Genomic DNA, 18,504 nt, shown 5'->3' on the forward strand with positions numbered 1-18,504 from the left:
TGAAAAAAACAGTAGTCATTTTATTCTTTTTTTTTTTTGTCCTTATTTCTAGTCGTTCTTTTAGTTTAAATGCTCATCAGTTCTTGTTATTTTTTAAATAAGACCAGAACCCACCTAGTCGCTCTGGTGACTGAGAAGTATGATATCTTTAATTATGTATTGTTGAAGGCTTTCTTTGCAAGGGAGTGGCTTCTAATGAAGGTAACTCTTTCGTTAATCTCCTTGATTGTGTTCTTGAGGACACAAATGCCATATGGAACTCAAGCGGATGGAGGGAAGTTTTTTAGGACGCTGTTTTTCTGTCTCATTAATGTGATGTTTAATGGGATGGCAAAGCTTGCAATGATTGTTCAGGCTTCCTGTCTTCTTTACATAGGGGGATTTCTTGTTCCATCCTGCATGGGCTTTTTACTTGCCAATTTAGGTCCTCTAGATCCCTCTATCATTTAGGGATATGGATTATTCACACCCAGAGTTCCTTTTACTGATATGGCACATCGAGCAATTTAGGTTTTCATAGCAGTTACTGGCATTCTTTGTATACATCAAGTGGATTTTTCCCTCTTTTGTTTCATTGTTGCAATAGGAAGGACACAAGGGTGTTGAAAACACCCTAAGCAACCCTGTTAATGGTTTTTGTGATAGGAGGATTCATGGTTTTCTGTACCTGACCTGACCCAACTAGACCCGCACTGCACTATGCACCCCAAAAACACACTGAGGATGGGGATGGGATTATCATTTTTTTTTTCTTTTAAATGGGAATGGAGGACATTAACCAACCCCGCCTTGGGTTTGGGATGGGGATGGGAAATAATTATAAAATTGGGATGGGAATGGGGTAGGGGTATCCCATTCCAACCCACCTTGTTGTCATCCCTACCTTTGGTGATATAGAATACAAAATCATAAATATTTTATTTAAATATATTAAGTATGGCTGTTTTAAATTTAAGTTTCTTTCTTTTTTATGCTTTTATTTTTTTATTTTATTGAAATGTGAATACACTTACGTTTTGTATCTTTTCTATATGTATATATATAAATAGAAAATAGGGACAGGAAAATTCAACATGAAGGAAGGGTTTTCACTTTCTTCATCGGAAGTTTAGAGCTTCTAATGAAGCTTTTGGATTCAACAATTAGGCGGGCAGAACGAGAAGGTGGAGGGGGAGGGCAGAAGCATTGGCCTCGCAAGAGGGTAGCAAGAGAAATTGTGAAAGCGGCATTTATTTATTTTGATTCATTCCATACCCCTTTTATTTCAACCGCCACTGGCTGTTGTTGCAAAATAATTCATCTTGTGCCGGATCGGCCATGCACCATTGGCAGGAGCCACCAGTCTTGTGACTACGTGCTTGAGGACCGTCGAGTTAGTAAGCAGCACTGTCAGATACTCTTTGATGGCTTTCACCGCAAGATTTTCATATTGGACGGAGGAAGATTTAGGACAAAAGGAGATCTTGATAAACTGGAAGAGACAGCGGTTAGGCCTTCTCTGAATGGGATTTTTCTCAATGGGTTTAAGATAGGAAAGGACACCCTCAAAGAGTTGTCTGCTGGAGACGAGGTTTCATTTGTTTGTCAAAATGAACGTCTTGCTGGGTTTCTTATCCAAAGGATTGTTTTTACAGAGGAGGCTCTGGAGGGGAGAGGGGAAGCAGCATCCTCGGGCCCAATTAATCCTTCTCCTACATCTGAAAGTGATGACCTTATAACTAGGAGAGCAAACTTCTATTTAGGTCAGTGCAGATGCATATTGAATAGTGATGACCCAATCTCTTATATTCGAGGATTTGTTACTTCATATAGTGAAATTCAAGGCCTATGTTCTTGCAGCAGCAGACTGAACAATTTTCCGAGCTTTCTATTAAGCACTGATGCTAAATTGTCTCCCGTTCTCAAGGGAATCCCATGGCCCAGCCAGGGCTTGCAAAATGTTGAGAGTTCTGAAAATATAAGGGCCAACAGGCTACAATTGAATTCTATTTTCCTTAACAGGCAATCAGTACTAGTTTCTGAGTTAAACCCTTCTCCAACATGTGTTCCGGTTCCTCGTTATCAATTATATCAACTTGATCATGCTGGATTTCCTCATGCTGATGTGATTGCCAGTGCTAAACCTAAGACTCTGTCCTCGAATTCTATGGGCAAGGAGAATGATCAACAATTTCATGGTGTTATGCATAATAAAACTTGGGGCACATCTTGTCCCCCACCTGGAAAGAAGTTTTATCTAAATCGCCTTGAATTCATGAATTATAGTTCATCTGGTAATCATACTGTCATTTCTTTGCCAGAGCTTCTTTTTCCTGTTGAAAACCTTTCACGGATATTTGTTGCGACATTTACAAGCGATGTTTTATGGTAAAGTTGCACATGCCTCTTGACTGTTTCCTTTTGCTCGAATGATATCATATTGTCCACATTTTAAAATAACTAGAGAACTGGCATCTCCTCAGGTATCATTGAGCAAGTGGTACTGACATAGTGGGCTTGTTTAATTATGTTGTTGACTAATAAGTACTTCTTTTGGTTACTCCAATAGGTGTTGCTGTCAATCTATTCATTGGCATCTTGCCATTTGAAATTGGCATTTAATTAGCCATAATTTCATCATTTCTAGTTACCATATTCTTCAAGTTAGAGCCTATTTTTATTTCTAGTTTCTATTCCCATTTCTAAGGTAGGTTTTCTTGGTAGGTTTTTATCATATTGCAAGGTTCCTGGACATCTGCCTGTCACAATTGCATGTCATCACACTGAAAGATGTTGGAGTTCAAGTGCTGACAAAAGGGCATATGTGCCTTACTCTGATTATCCAAACTTGGTCATTGTGTAAGTAACGATTATATGTTTTTTATTCATTACAAGTAAAAAAGGTATACATGGTAAATTAAGGCAGCATTCTGAGTTGCTCTACTTTGTTGATATCAACGGTTCTGTGATGTAGTTCACTTATTGTAATAGGCATCCTCCTTTTCCTGAGGCCATTGCCTTTGGTAGAGACCGCAAGAAATTAGGTGTTGCTTGCCATCACCCAAAGTTGCTTGTTTTGCAAAGAGAAGATAGTATTCGTATCATCATTACTTCTGCAAACTTAGTGGCAAAACAGGTTATCACTTTTTAGTTCAAAGTCTCGTTCTTTACATTTCATGAGTTGTTTGTTATTACAAATTACAGTGCTATTGCCAATTTTTTTTTTTTTTTTTAGTTTTCTTGTGATAGTGTTTTTATAAAAAAATAAAAATAAATAAAACAAAAAAAAAAATCTTAATAATCAGCAAAATTTGAATGAAGAGCTTTATTTTCCAACAAATATTTTGTGTTTGCTTGGCTTACAAATATAGAATTCTAAATTTATAGTTTTGTGTAGTATTAAATATATTCTAATGGGTATGAGATATAGTCCTCTATTTAGTTTCTTTTAAGGGTCTCGCTACAATACTGATTCGGTGCTTACCAAAAAACACCACCAATCAAGTGGTGTGGGTCTCATTACTTTGTACCTCTTATATGGTCCTATTATTTTTACCTCGATCCGATTGTTTTGTACCTTAGTCTCATTTTTGTTCCTTATTCTCTTATGTTTGTTATTGTTATTGATAAATTTTAAGTAAAACTGAATAGTGAAAAATCCTTCACATGAAGCAAAGGGAGCAAGATAAATATATAGATCAAGGATGAAACAAAAACATATACAAAATTTGACAACAATGCACAACTCAAGGGGTTAAAAAATCATCTACTCTACGACATCATTAGCCAAATGAAGGGACCAAGAGAAGAAACAGCCCAAGCTAGATTTAGTATTTCACAGAGTTGCACGTCGTACTTCCAAGGACCTCTCTCTGACTGACTCCAATGAGATCATTTCACTGGAATCTGCCTCCACCAATAAATTTGAAAGATTCAAAATCTTGGCCTCCATTGCTACCTTTGCGACCTTCTTTTGTCATAGTTTTAACTACTTGTTGATACAACAGGTGATCATGGACATAGAAAAGGTGGGAAGAGTAAAATAAATATAATTTTTTTTTCCTAAATTCAATGATCACTTCTTGCATGAGCAGGTGGTAAAAAAAAGGGGTCATTGTTGCATTTTCCTTTGTTAAAGTATAGTATTCTTCTAAAACCTTATTTCAATTTATGTATTAGATTTATTTGGCTAAATAAAAATGTCGATCTTCCTCTATATTGTGTTTCTCATCTGATTCCTTGAATTCTGCAGTGGAACAGTGTGACCAATACCGTTTGGTGGCAAGATTTCCCCCGGATAAGTCCGCCTGATTATTCCTCTATTTTTACTCAATTTTGTGATGGAGAAATAAATCTAGATTCAAGATCAGATTTTGCTGCTCAGCTGGCTGGATTTATGGCATCTCTTGTGATTGATGTGCCCAGTCAGGCCCATTGGATTATGGAGTTGACTAAGTATGATTTTAAAGGGGCTACTGGACACCTGGTTGCTTCAGTACCTGGAATTCATTTCCATAGAACTCCCCATGCATCAAAATCTATGCAATTCTTACATGTGAGTATCTTCATGTGTACATGCTTGCATGTTCTTGTGCTATTTTTTTCTTGGATCCTTGAAAATGTTCATTTGCCATTTCAATATTTCCTTGAGGGTGAAAATGGATGAGAAACTTGAAATTTACTGGAAGAAATTGAAATGCCAGAATTTAGAGTCTATAGAATTTCAATTTTGATTGTTTATTGAGTACATTAAGTTCTGATGTAGTGGGGTGGAATGATGGTTCATTGGATTGCATGATATCCTTTAAACCCCATAGCTTTTGAGGGTTGCCCAATTGGTTAGGGCGAGCACCGGAATGTGTGATGAGGCACATGGTCCTGGGTTCGATTCCTCCTGCTGGTTGAATGCCCCAGATTACCTAGTGCTAGTTGTGGTGGGCACAATCAACACCCCATGGATTGGGTCCCCATTGGGGGTCCAAAGGGCGCTACCATGGAAGGTTCCCTGGTTATTAGGAGAAAAAAAATCTTTTAAACCCCATCCCACCCATGGTATTAAGAGGTACAATGTATAAGAAGGTGAGTTTTCAATAGGAATAGAGACCCAAACCTCATTTAGGAGGACAACTCTTGATATCAATTAGGCTAAAGCTTGTAGGTATATCCACAGAGGGCCTATCATCACTCCATTCATGGATGGAATTTTGTAAAAGCTCTTTAACTAATGTGAATATAGCATTTTTATAAAAGACTCTCTTATCCTTCAAGTAGGGGCATTTTTTATGAATAATGATAGGAAAGACCTGGTACAATGATTTCACTTTCTTATCTTTTCATTTTTCATTTTCTTTATCAGGCTAATCAGAATGCATCATGTTCATTTGGTATGAAGTTCTTAGGTTCAATTGAAGCATCTATAGTTGGTTTAAGCCACCTTTTTCACACTGCAGCAGATGCAAATGGTGCACATCTCAAGAAATTGGCTGCTTTCCTTGGGAAGTGCCACAAAAATGAATATGGAATGTCAGAGATTGTTTTAAGAAGAAATAGTAACATACCTGCAGATTCAAATGCTGTAAGCATTCTTGTTCCTGAACCAGTTGAGCATTCTGAAGGAGGTAAAATTTGCACTGCTTAATATGACACACAGATCAAAAAATCTTTGGTTCTCTTTGGTACTCTGTCATATTTAGATGTTTTTACTGAAAATCTGTTTATAGAATATTGTTTAGAAGTCAAATGAATTAGTACGGTGCTAATCCACTTGAGCACTCTTCTACTAAATCTATAATATTGTCATCAAGAGATGCATAATCTAACAAGTAACCAGTTGAACAAACTGATTACACATTTCATCAGTTTACTGACATTTTTTGATAACCATGAAAAAACCAATTACAAATTTTTCAGTTTACTGACATTTTTTGATGCACACATGCATGTATGGAACCACCATTTTCTTTCCTAGGCGAGTTCAGTATTCTATGATTTGGTGATCATAATTCTTCATGTGTACATCTGCCCTCTCTAGGCTTGTGTGTCATTCAAGTTGTGGTTTTCATGTTGTAACTTGCCCATGGAATATTTGTTGCTTCACTCTTTGCCCTAGATTGCATTCAACTTGGGTTTTTGCCTAGAGATGTTGCGAAGTGGGTTTCTCCTTTATGGGATAGTGGCTTCTTCAGATTCTCTGGATATGTTTGTCCTATGGAAGCTCTTGCAGTTGCCTTAGGGGGTAAAACCCACAAAGTACAATTGATACTGTATGTATCACAGGTATGGTTTTTGAGCCATTATTACATTTGGTTTCTTTGCTAACTTGGTTGCTGCTTATTTGTCAAACAGTAGCATGTTCATGCTTATAGTGGCTTCTAATTTTGTCTGGTGCAGGGAGCTAGCTTTTCATATATATTAAAGATGATGCAACCAGAACATCTTTCTGCAATCTGCTCTCTTGTTGCATCACTAAAGAGGTGTGTAGGCCTCTGGCGACTACAAGAGGTAACAGTGCTGAAATTTAAAAAAAAAAAAAAAAAACTGCAGTTTCTTGTTGTGCCATTACTGGATCTTCTACTGAGCATATTTGTGGTTCTACATCTCTAATTTACTTCTTGAAGTTTTACTTCCATCTCCTATTCATAGATTTTCTTCTTATAATGAAAGATCAATTTTTTACAGTTATGAACTTTCTAATCTGGGTTTGGATCTGGAGGTTTTCAAATTTTAATACAATATATAATTCTTAGGAGAGGGTGGTATGTCTTTGAAAGTAGAACTTGTTTCATTTTGGATAATGAAAGGAGAGGAAAGTTTGAAAGGATATATGCTATGGACCATGTGGCAACTCAACTGTGAGTACTTCTTTCCCCTCTTTGTAAACCATAACCACCTCAATGGATGCCTTGTTTTCCGGATATGTGGGAGCTATCAAGCGAGGAGGGTCATTGGAACCTACTTCTCAAGACAATTTCATGATATAGAGAAGGCGTATGATCATATCAATTGGAGCTTCTTACTCTTGTTGCTAAGAAAGATGGATTTTGGTGATAGGTTGATCAGTTGGATTAAGTGGTGCATTTCTACCATAAGCTTCTTTGTTCTTGTCAACAGTTCTTCTTCAGGCTTTTTTCAGAGCTCTAAGGGGTTGAGAGGATCCTCTTTCTCCTTATCTGTTGGTGATTGTCATGAAAGCCCTCAACTGTTTGCTAAAGAGGACCAAGGGTGGTGGTTCTTTGCCAAGGTGGTAGGTGAGAGGAATGGGAAGATGGGGGGTGGATGTTTCTCATTTGCTGTTTGTTGTTGATACATTAGTGTTCTGTGAGCCTTCCCCAGATCGACTGAGTTACTTGAGTTGATGCTTATGTGATTTAAGGCCATGTCAAGGTTGAGAGTTAATTTGGAGAAGAGTGCGCTAGTCCTAGTGAGGAGGGTGGAGAATATAAGGGAGTTAGCTCAAAAGTTTAGATGGGTCATTTGTTGAGAAGAAGCAGAAGAAAGCATGGAAGGGTGCTTCTTTGTGCTTATTTCGGGCAATTTGGAAGAAAAGAAATTGGAGGCCATTTTAAAATGTGGATCAAATGAAGCAAGGACTCAAAACCTCATTTCTGTGTATGTTTTGGAATTGGGTTGGAAACTTCACAGATGAGGTGTCAATCTCTATGATATGTTTTGTTCATTGTTTGGCAATGATAAGGGGAGGGAGTTGTTTTTTTGTTACTCTCTTCTTGCTCATTGCCCTTTGGTGCCCTTTGTAAACACTTTATGTACTTTGGTTTGTCCTTCTGTTAGGCACTGTTCATATAAAATTTTTTTCTTGCCTATCAGAAAAAGAAGAAAGCTTGAAGAATCTTTAATCATGGCATAATATATATTAACAAAAGTTCTCTTGAACCCTATGTTGTGGCACACTAATGAAATTGGTAAACTATATGGAAACAAGTAGCCAATGAAGAGGTAGAGGGCTATGACAGGATTGGTTGATCTGTGAATGACCGAAAGTACATGAAGAGTTCTCAAGGCATACAATCCTTGGTGAATTAACATCATACTCCAATTTATGTTTTAACCTAGAAGCACATCAAGAAGTGTCTTAATGTCATCCAAACACCGCTTTAGGGGTGAAATAACTTTTTGGGAGTCCTCAAAGTTAAAGCAGGCCTTGCCTCTGATAAAATATGCAGTTTGATTAAGCAAGCAGCATAGACAAATGATCCTTTTTCATAAACCTCCATTTCATAATCTTGTTAGTTAAAAACTTTGATATTCACTCAAGTAACTTAACACATATTTTTTGTTTTCTTCAAGATTTTAGGTGGATACCAATGGCCTGAATCACAAGAAACTGATTTCATTTATGGTGAGCATTTTCTGCTCAATGTTCCCCTAACTCACTAGAGGAAATTTAAGGAATATGTTTTTATTTTATTGTTTTCAATCTGTTATATTTCCAAGGTTCATCCTCAATTGGATCATCAATCAATGCACAATTTCTAGCTGCATTTTCTGCAGCTGCTGGAAAGAGGTCATTGCAATTCTTTGAATCTGACGAGTCTGATCCAGAGGTAAAATGCACTTTAACACCCTTTGTTACACTAGCCATTCTTGAAAACTTGAAATTGCATTCATTGATGGATTCAGCAGTTCATTGATGCTCTTGACAGTGGGGTTGCTGGAGTGCTAGTCAAGAATCAAGAAGTCCATCCATTAAAATTGTTTTCCCCACTATTGAAAGAGTAAAAAATTCAAGTTGTGGAATCTTGCCTTCAAGACGCATACTTTGCTTCTCAGAGGTATAGTACTTGATTGGCTTAAAATAATATGATGCAATGTAGTTGAAGTGGACTTTGTATTTTAATGGAGTTAAATGCTTGTAGTTGTTCAATTCCTTGTTTCTCTTTTGGTTTTCAATGTTCCTTATATATTTTTTTAGCATAAAGTTCCAATCACCTTGGGGTTGAATAATAGATGAATGTAAAGTCTAGTTTGTGGTGGAGTGGAAATCCTTTGAGATTTCCATTGGGGTGGTGAAAGGTAAGCTTGTTGGTATGGTGTTGGAAAGGAGTCAAGGTTTTTCGAGTTGGATTAGATTTGGCGAAAAGAGTTGAAGGCGAGCTTCTCCTTTTGGATAGATGCTCTCCTGTTGCAAGATGTTGTAGCAAAGGAGATATTGCTCTAGAGACTTAGGTGAGAGTTATGGGCCTTCTATCGCATTTATGGAATAAGGGGTTGCTCAATCAAAAAAAAAAGTTGGGGAACGCTTGTGGGGGTCTTGTGAAAGATGATGAAGACATTGTGCTTCGACGGAATTCGAAGTGGGCTAGAGTTTTAGTCAATTATGGTGGAAGACATGTGCCGACTTTGTTAAATGTGGTGGTGGGGTCACTATGCTACGCCATTCAGCTATGGGAGGAAACCCTCCCTTGGGTGGAGCAAGTGGTTCCAAAGATTGTCTACAACAAACCAAAGGTGGTTGAAGATGGGATTTAGCTAATTGAGGCCACTTTGGTTAATTTAGGCTCTTCCCTTTGTGAAGGCCGAGGAGAAGGATTTGGGCTTAAGTTCAGTTTAGGCTAGAGGCCCATCAAAAAGCTTGTTTGATTTGGGCCAGTTAAGGGGGAGTTATAGTGGAGGCTCATCTTCAACTACTTCAAAAAGAGTTCACCTCCCTTTCGAGGAGTTTTTGCCCTTTGTTGCCAAAAAGGAGGATAGCAAGAGTGAAGACCTTTGTGGGTTGGGGATTGCTTCATCGATGAAAATGAGCTCAACAAGCATGGTGATGATGCTAACCATGACAGAAGGGGCCCTTTTGGTAGAGGCAGTTAGGTTTTCAGGTGTGTTTACTTCTTTCGCTTCTTTGGGGGGTAAGGTTTTCTCTTCTCTCTTTTTCTATGGGAAGATGGGTTGTTTAAGGCTTGTTTGAATAAGCCTTCCTTAGGGGACTATAATGGGGAGATCTTGTTTGAGTGTCCTTTGAAGATGGTTCTCCTGAATGGGAGCTCGATGGAAATTTCTAACTATCTAGAGAAAGGCATAAGAGGACAAATGATGGCCTAGTTGTGGGAGACTAATGCAGAGGACCCAAAAGGGATGTCTTCAAGTTTCACTAGGGATAGAGAACAAGTTTTTGGAGTTGAGTAGGTTTTTACGGTTACCCACAGAGGAGTTTTGAAAATGAGATATCGGCCATGGTAAAAAAAAGATGGAGACTCGAATCCTACGAGTAAGAAAAAGTTGGATCCTTAGCTAAGAAGGGATAGAGAGCTAAGGAAGTTGTCTTGCTCGGTCAATTATGATGGGGCTTCTAGTAATGAAAGCAAGAGTGGCAAGGGTGGGTGGGAAATGGTTTCTGTTAACCAATGAAGCTAAAGATTCTTTCATGGAATGCGAGAAGGGTAAATGATGAGGACAAATGAAAGGGTTTAAAATCCCTTATAAGGTCTCAAAGGCCATATTTGGTTTGTTTGCATGAGGCTAAAGTCCAGCTAATAACAACTCAATTGGTGAGGAGCTTGGGGACAAGCAGATTTCTTATTTGGAGAGTGTTGGATTCTACGGATGTTTCAGGTGGTGTTGTGGTGTTATGGGATAATTGGGTGTTGGATCTCCTACAGGAGGAAGTGGGTGCCTACTCCATTTCTTGCCACTTCCAGAATTATGAGGATGACTTCAAGTGGGCTTTTACTAGGGTGTATGGTCATATCCTCAATGAGGAAAAGGAGGCTTTTTGGGCTAAATTGATTGGCATCAAGGGATTATGGAGAGACCCGTGGCGTGTTGGTGGGGATTTCAACATAGCTAGATTCCTCGGAGAAAATAGGAATTGTTCCAGGTCCTTCTCCTATGAGGCATTTTTCAAGGATAATAAAAGAATTCAAGTTGTGGGATTTGCCTTTTATTTGAGGTCATTTTACTTGGTGTGGGGGTTTGTATAATAGTCTTGCCTCAAAATTGGATAGGTTCCTAGTTTAAGAAGATTGGGAGAGTCATTTCAACAATATTCTCCCATGTGCCCTTCCTAAACCAGGCTCTAATCACATTCCAATGTTGTTAGATGGTGGTGGAATGAGGAGGTGGAACCCCTTTCATGTTCAACGATGTGTGGCTAAAAAAATAGGGCTTCTTAGAGCATGTTAAAATTTGGTGGACTAGCTACTTAGCTAGAGGCTCTTTCAGCTTTGTCTTGGCTTAAAAGTTGAAATAATTGAAAAAGGATTTAAAGGTGTGGAACAAAGAAGTGTTTGGTTTAGTCTTAGTTAGGAAGGAAGAGGCCTTGTAGTAGGTTGATTTTTAAGATCCAAGTAAGAGGAATTCCACCCTTAGTTCTAAAAAGGGAGATGCTAGTAAGCATGTTGTGGAAGAATATTACAAGTGGGCTTTGATAGAGGAAATCTCTTAGAGGCAGAAATCCAGGGCTTTGTGGTTAAGAAAGGGTGATAGGAACATTGGTTTCTTCCACAACATGGCTAATGCTCATGGAATAAGAAATTATTAGGTCAGAATTAGAGTGAACGGGACTTCACTTTCCGAGGATATAGAGATTAAGATTGGTGTTGCAAGCGCTTTCCGTAATCTCCTCTTTGGGGGGACTAGAGACTTAGTATTTATGGTATGGCCTTTTTGTGTATAGAAAGTGCAAATGCAAGGTTTATGGAGGCTCCTTTTTCGAAGGAGGAGGTTTTTTGTGCTTTTGTCTAGCTTAGAAGGGGACAAAACTCTTGGGCTACATGGTTTCACTTTGGCTTTTTGGTAGCAATGCAAGGATTTTGTAAAAGTGGAGGTGATGGGTTCCTTCAAAGAATTCTTTCAGAGAAGCTCCTTTGTGAAGAGTTTGAATGCTACTTTTTTTGGTTTTGATTCCAAATAAAATGGGTGTAGAGGATTTAAATGTTTTCAGACCCATCAGTTTAATTGGAGGGTTGTAGCTTCTAGCCAAAGTGTTAGCTAACATGTTAAAGAGGGTTGTCAGCAAAGTAATTTTTGATTTTCAACATGCTTTTGTGGAAGGAAGACAAATCTTAGATACAACTCTAATTGCAAATGAGGCTATTGATTTAAGGTTAAAGAGCTCTACTTCTGGAATCATTTGTAAGCTTGATATTGAAAAGGCTTATAATCATATTAATTGGAATTTTTTGATGGCAGTTATGAAGAAAATAGGTTTTGGGCAAAAGTGGGTGGGTTGGATGAAGTGATGCATATCTTCAGCTTCTTTCTTAGTTTTAGCTAATGGGACCCCCACTAACTTTTTCCAAAGTTCTACAATTCAAAGAAAAGGGGACCCACTCTCCCCTTATTCATTTGTTCTGGTGATGGAGGCTTTAAGTTAGTTGCTTGTTAAGGTAAGGAAATGAGGTTTCATCTCTTGTTTCTTGGTGGGTGGGAAGGGTAATTGAGGTGACTCACCTTTTGTACGTTGATAGTAGTATCATTTTTTGTGAGACAAATGAAGAGTAGTTGATGCATTTGAATCCCTTCATGTGGTTTGAAGTGATTTCAAGGTTGAAAGCATGGATTGAAAATTCGGGATAATTCGGGAAATATCGAATATCGGAGGTGGTTGATATGAAATCGGCCACCAATTATTTGCTAGAAGAAATTTCGGGTAAAAAATAGGTGATTTCAACAAAATATTGTTGATATATCAGTCAATGATTGATTTTTCGTTGAAAAATCGGAAATGGAGAACACGTGCATGTGGAGGCAAATTTTCGGTGAAAAATCGCCAATTTTTTCAAAAAATCAGTGATATATCGCCAATAAATCAGCAAATAATCAGTGATTTATTCTAAAATTGTCGATAAATTGGTGATATTTTTAAAATCGTTGATAAATTGGCGATTTTTTTAAAATCGCTAATTTTTTTTTAAAACCGTGTTGTTTTGTTTTTAAATTTATATTAACCTTTTATTTTATATTATCCTTTTATTTTAAATTATCTTTCATATTTATCTCATTTATCCTATTTTAAAAATTTACTATCACTTCACTTTTAAATTTTTTTTATTTATCCTTTTAATTTTATTTAATTTTAAATGTTTTTATTTTAAAATCTGAAAAATATAAATTTATTCAAAAATTGTTAAAATATAAAAAAAATTTAATGAAGTTCTAATATTTCATAAATTAAAATTAATTTAATAAGATAATTTATTAATATAATTTTTAATAATTTTTATTATTTAAATAAATTAATGTTAATAGCAAAAAGTTGTCACCACAAATTTGTAATCAAATTTTAGAAATTAAATGTTAAATAAAATATTTTATATAAATCGATTTAATTTTTTATTTAAAATATGATAAAACATGTTTTGATAAAAATAGTTTTTAATTTTTAAAATAAAGGAATATAAATATATTAAAGGAATTTAAGCTAATTTTTTCTAAAAAAATTTGATAAATATTATCTTTGATCATACCTATGTTAATTACACTTGCAAAATAACTTTAATATGTGTATTCTTGCTTATTTTATCTTTTTTTTAAAAAAGTTTTTTCAATCATTTTTATGAATTTTGAACAATTTCTATCTCACTGATATCTTTGTCTAGATATTCATCGATATTTTACCGATATTTCTTATATATTTATAAAATCCAAGTACCAATATATCCGTGTTTACCAATATTTTCATCCTTGGTTGAAAGTCAATTTGGATAAGAGTGAGATCATCCCAGTGGGAAGGATTGACAATTTAGAAGAGCTAGCAATTGAGTTGGGTTGTCGGATGGGGAGTCTCCCATCTACTTATCTAGGTCTTCTTTTGGGAGCCTCATTCAAGTCAACAACAGTGTAGGAAGCGGTGGAGAGGAGAGTGCTAAAAAGATTAGCCTTATGGGAAAGGCAATACTTGTTGAAAAGGGGGAGACTCACTCTCATTGAAAGCATTTTATCTAGTCTCCTTATCTACCACATATCCCTCTTAGTGATTCCAAGAAGGGTAAGTTAAGGCTTTCAAAGTTCCAAAGAGATTTTTTGTGGGGTCGAAGTGCTTTAGAGAAAAAACCTCATCTAGTGAATTGTGTTAAAGTGTGTTTAAACAAGAAAATAGGGGGGTTAGGAATTAGGAATCTCACTATTCTTAACAAGGCACTTCTGTGTAAGTGAGTTGGAGATTTGCTTTGAAAATCGACTTTGTGGAGGTGTGTGATTGTTGGGAAGTTTGGGGAGAAAGATGGAGGTTGGACTTTGGGGGTGCTTAGGGAAGGTTATAATGTAGGCTTTTGGAAAGCCATTAGGAAAAATAAGAAGGTTTTTAAAAGTAGGGTTGGCTTCATTATTGAGAATGGGTGGAGAATCAAGTTTTGGTTGGATAAGTGGTGTAGCAACACCTCACTAAAAGATTCTTTCCCCGCCTTATTTGTCATCACCATTTCAAAGGATTTGTAGGTTGTAGACATGTGGAGAATTCAAAAGCATTCAATTAGGCGTGAGATGGAGGATAGAATGACTTGGTTAGCCTCAAGGAACGAAAGTTTTCCGCTAAAGCGTTCTACTCTTTCCTAACTTTAGGTGGTGCAGAGGCTTTTCCAATGAGAGTGGTTTGGAACCTGTGGGTTCCTACAATATTTGGCTTTTCTGCATGGGAAGCATCTTGGGGAACTTTAGATCGCTTGAAAAAAATGGGGGGTTTCTTTAGTAAATAGATGTTTTTTGTGTAAAAGGGAGGAGTCTATCGACCACTTGCTTCTACATTGTGTTACAACTGGTTATCTATGGCAGTTGATTTTTTTGTTATTTGGGTTGCAGTGGGTGATGCACTCTTCAGTTAGATCGATGTTGCTAAGTTGGAGTGGGGTGCAAGTAGGAAAAAAAACGGAAGAAAGCTTGCCTAGTTGTCCCTTTGTGCCTTTTTTGGGTCATTTGGTGTGAAAGAAATTGGAGGGTTTCTGAAGATGTGGAAACTACGGACCAAGCGCTTAAATTTGCTCTTTTGCTTTCCTTATTGGACCATGTTAGGATTCATTTACAAGGAATTCCTATGTCTTTGATTGATTTTGTAGATTGGTTAGAAGCCTAAGCAGTTATGGCCAGGTGGTTTTATTTCTTTGCCCTTCTTTTTCTTTGTTCTTTCTACTTGTCTTCCTTTGTATATTTCTGGTGTACATTGGTGAGTTTCAACCTTTCTTCTATCTATAATGTTTTCTGCATACTTATAATATATATATATATATAGCTGGGTTGCACCTAATTATTAAATACGAGGGTCTGGCTATTAAATGGGTTAAATGAGTTACACAATGTGTTGGTTGTTTAATAATTAGATAATATTTGAGTTTATGTTTTTAACACAATTATTCTTCATGTTGTGTTTGGGTTGACCTATATAGTAGAATGCCCAAGTTTTGACATGACATGAACACAACCTACCAATGTGAATTGCCACCCCTAAGAAAAACCCCTCCAACCATGGGCAATCCATTCGGGTGCAACTCCCTTACAAATTCAGAATCTTAGCTACCATGTCTGCTGTGATTCACTACTCTCTCTCTCTCTCTCTCTCTCACGCACCAAGAAGTTGGCTGCTCTCTTTGCTGGAAAATCTGCTTCCTCATTCACCGATTCTGAATCCCAACAGAGTTCCAACCTACCATAAACTTCCATGAATGAATCTCCTTTAATAAGCAAATCTAAAGAGTCCCAAATTTGTAGCTTCCCTTAGGTAAAAAAGGAGCACCAAAACCTCAGCCTTAAGAGCATTTCCCCTTTGCTGGTTGGCTGCTAAGACTGTGAACAGCCTCAGCAAAATGTTTCCAAAAGATATGGGCAAACCTGACCCAAATCTGTCTTGAGTATTCCTTTTCTTCAGAGCTTCTTTAAGTGCAGGTACCTTATGTTGAAAACTACTTGATATTACTTATCGAAGTAGAGTAACTATGTTCTTTTAAACATACAAATCCTACATCAAGTTTTATTAAATAATATAATTGATAACTTCAATTACTACTTAGGAAATAAGTTTGTGTTAAATAACTTATGGCTTCATCAAGTAATTTAAGGTTATGATTTCATCTGGCTAGTGAAGAATGTTAGAACTAAAAATATCCAGATTACTCTAAATGCTGATATATTGGGAAATAGAACCATAGAAGCAAAACCTGATCTCTGGTGTTTGTTGTGATTTATTTTGCAACTAAATTTATGGGTTGTTAATGCATGTTATGGATTGAGTAAATGCATAGATGTAAATGGATATAGATGCTGTAGTGATTTCTCAAAAACTCTAATGTTTTTCTTTTTAATTTGCATTTTATTTGAAATGTAGCTTTCTGTATTTGAAACACTACCACCTTTTTTTTACAGAAAACATGGCAACGGTTGAAGAATGTAAGCACAATTCATGATGCAATTCCTCATCCCAGTGATAGAGTGAAGCATCCAATGCATGTCAAGGTAAGGACTTCCTCTTATTAGATGAATGATTTGCAATTATTGGCAGAAGTCATACCACCAAGTCAGTGTGATGAGGTTTTATTTCTTTGTATGGCATTGTGGATTCAATGGATAGTTATGTTTTAAAAATATATTATTTTATAATAAAATTAGGGTTGAGAAAACCTGTATCCTTCTCTCTTTTTTCCTTTTTTCTCTCTTCCCTTCATCCAAACCCTTTGTTGCTTTTGGATCTCAAAAATATGAGAGAAATGAGACAGGAAGGGAAAAAGAAAAGGAAAATAATAAAGTATAGGTTTGTACTCTATAATTTTTTTCTCCAAACTGTCTGCCATAATATTCTCTTTTTAAATAGAGGATGAAGAATTTGATAATGCATTTATTTTTCAAATAAATTTTATTATATTTCATTCCTACAAAATTTTCACCAGAAACCAAACAAGAAACCTTAAGATTTTTTCTTCCTTTTTATCTTTTTATTTCCTTGATGCTTCTGATGTCCAAATGGAGCCTAAAACAAGTTGTATCAAATTACTTGGCTCTTACGAAAGCATATTAAAAACTCGAGCTGGAGTCACTTGACAAATAGCTTAGCCATCAATCTACTCAACTGCTTCGGCCACAAAACTCTCTTCTTTAAGCCACATATTCCCAAGTTGAAAGTACCTTCCCATGCCATCATGCAATTGCCACCAATTTAGAGTGAGAATATAATCTGGTGGTGAACAGGGACTTTGATAACTTGCTGATTACCGACTTCCCTCTCATTTGATTCCTACTCACCACATTACTTCTGTTTCTCCTTAGCTTCTGAAAAGGTAGTACACGGTGGTACACAGTGTCGTCGTTGACTTAATTAAAATAGCATGCTTTCTGAGCAGGTGGCACAAAGACGCTTTCAGTCAAAAATGGATTCATCTTCCTTTGGGTGGGTCTATTGTGGGTCACATAACTTCAGTGCAGCTGCTTGGGGACGTCCAATTTCCAATCCTTTTGGAATAAAAACAACTGGAACTCACAAAGCTGACTCTTGCTTCGATCAGAGGCTTCACATTTGTAACTATGAACTTGGGATCATTTTCATTTTCCCCCCATCAGCTACAAAAGGTAACGGCAACCAAAGTAGTACAAACTTGGATGATGTAGTTTTGCCGTTTGTCATGCCTGCCCCAAAATATGGCCCCAGAGATAGACCTGCAACAACTCAAGCCATGACAGAGGCATTAGCTGAACTTACTGAGCAAGAGCATGAAAAACTTGTAGCAGCAACAAATACTGAAGAAATGATAGAAGAGGAGCTCCCAGATGAGGAAGAGGCGGTAGAGGTAACTGACCATGTTGCAGAGGAGAAGGAAGAAGAGAAGGCTTATGCTGAGCTGCTGTGGAGTCAGGTTGATTCATCTCAAAGCTGTTGAATTCCGAATGAGGAATGCTGGGAGCAGTAGTCAGTCAATTAAGACATTGGCTCCTTTTATCCTAATCACCTGTTGGCGAGCCCTGTAGAGTATGTTGTCCTTGTATTACATTGATTCAGAGGGAGTCGTGTAAATTTGTTTTCATATTTCAAGATGGCAGCTTTGGGCCTGAAATGAATGAGTATTAAGGTCACATTTGGAACATTGAAACATAAAATGGGAATGAAGATCAATTCAATCTCCCTTCATTAATTTATTTGGATAATTTTTTAGAATGAGAATAGAAATAAAAAATTTATTGCTATGGAAACTAAATCCCATTCTCACTACTATTTTGATTCTTCTTGTCTACACGAGATTATGATTCGCTCTATTGCCACCCTATTTTCATTATCATTCTGATATACTCTCATTTAATTGTTTTAGACTACGAGCAAGTTTTCATTTGCCACCTGAATTTTCTTCCATCAGAGGAGCAAACAGAGAAGGGCAGAAGGAACACGAGGGCATTGAGATGGTGAGACAAAAGAGCTCAGGAAGTGTGGAATTTAACTAACTTGCAGCCTTGAGTGGGACTGAGAGTCTAATTTTAAGATGAGTTAGAAGTGTTTCTTAATGTTTATAAGTTGTTTTACTTTTAATAACATACATCACATAAGTGATTTATCCACTGTATGAGAAGTAGAACACGTCATTTATCAATTTGAATGCATTCGTA

The 18,504-nt window shown here is 36.8% G+C and overlaps 1 protein-coding gene across 3 annotated transcripts in view; it reads left to right on the plus strand.

Moving 5' to 3' along the window:
* Positions 1-18,096, plus strand: part of LOC100243589 (uncharacterized) — an 18,440-nt gene extending 344 nt beyond the window's left edge. Inside the window, exons 2-13 of one of the 3 annotated variants that reach the window (XM_010645744.3) lie at positions 1,050-2,367; positions 2,704-2,838; positions 2,971-3,115; positions 4,232-4,534; positions 5,336-5,597; positions 6,089-6,255; positions 6,370-6,480; positions 8,284-8,335; positions 8,431-8,540; positions 8,640-8,768; positions 16,282-16,371; positions 17,237-18,096. In XM_010645744.3, the coding sequence (XP_010644046.1) occupies positions 1,121-2,367; positions 2,704-2,838; positions 2,971-3,115; positions 4,232-4,534; positions 5,336-5,597; positions 6,089-6,255; positions 6,370-6,480; positions 8,284-8,335; positions 8,431-8,540; positions 8,640-8,768; positions 16,282-16,371; positions 17,237-17,248 (2,763 nt within the window). In that variant the 5' untranslated portion in view covers positions 1,050-1,120 and the 3' untranslated portion in view covers positions 17,249-18,096. The remainder of the gene's footprint in view (positions 1-1,049; positions 2,368-2,703; positions 2,839-2,970; positions 3,116-4,231; positions 4,535-5,335; positions 5,598-6,088; positions 6,256-6,369; positions 6,481-8,283; positions 8,336-8,430; positions 8,541-8,639; positions 8,769-16,281; positions 16,372-17,236) is intronic. The other 2 variants (XM_010645741.3, XM_010645743.3) reach the window with 2 other exon arrangements.
* Positions 18,097-18,504: the final 408 nt, after the last annotated feature.

Source organism: Vitis vinifera, chromosome 19 (assembly GCF_030704535.1).
Source record: "Vitis vinifera cultivar Pinot Noir 40024 chromosome 19, ASM3070453v1".
In the NCBI taxonomy this organism is placed as follows: domain Eukaryota; kingdom Viridiplantae; phylum Streptophyta; class Magnoliopsida; order Vitales; family Vitaceae; genus Vitis; species Vitis vinifera.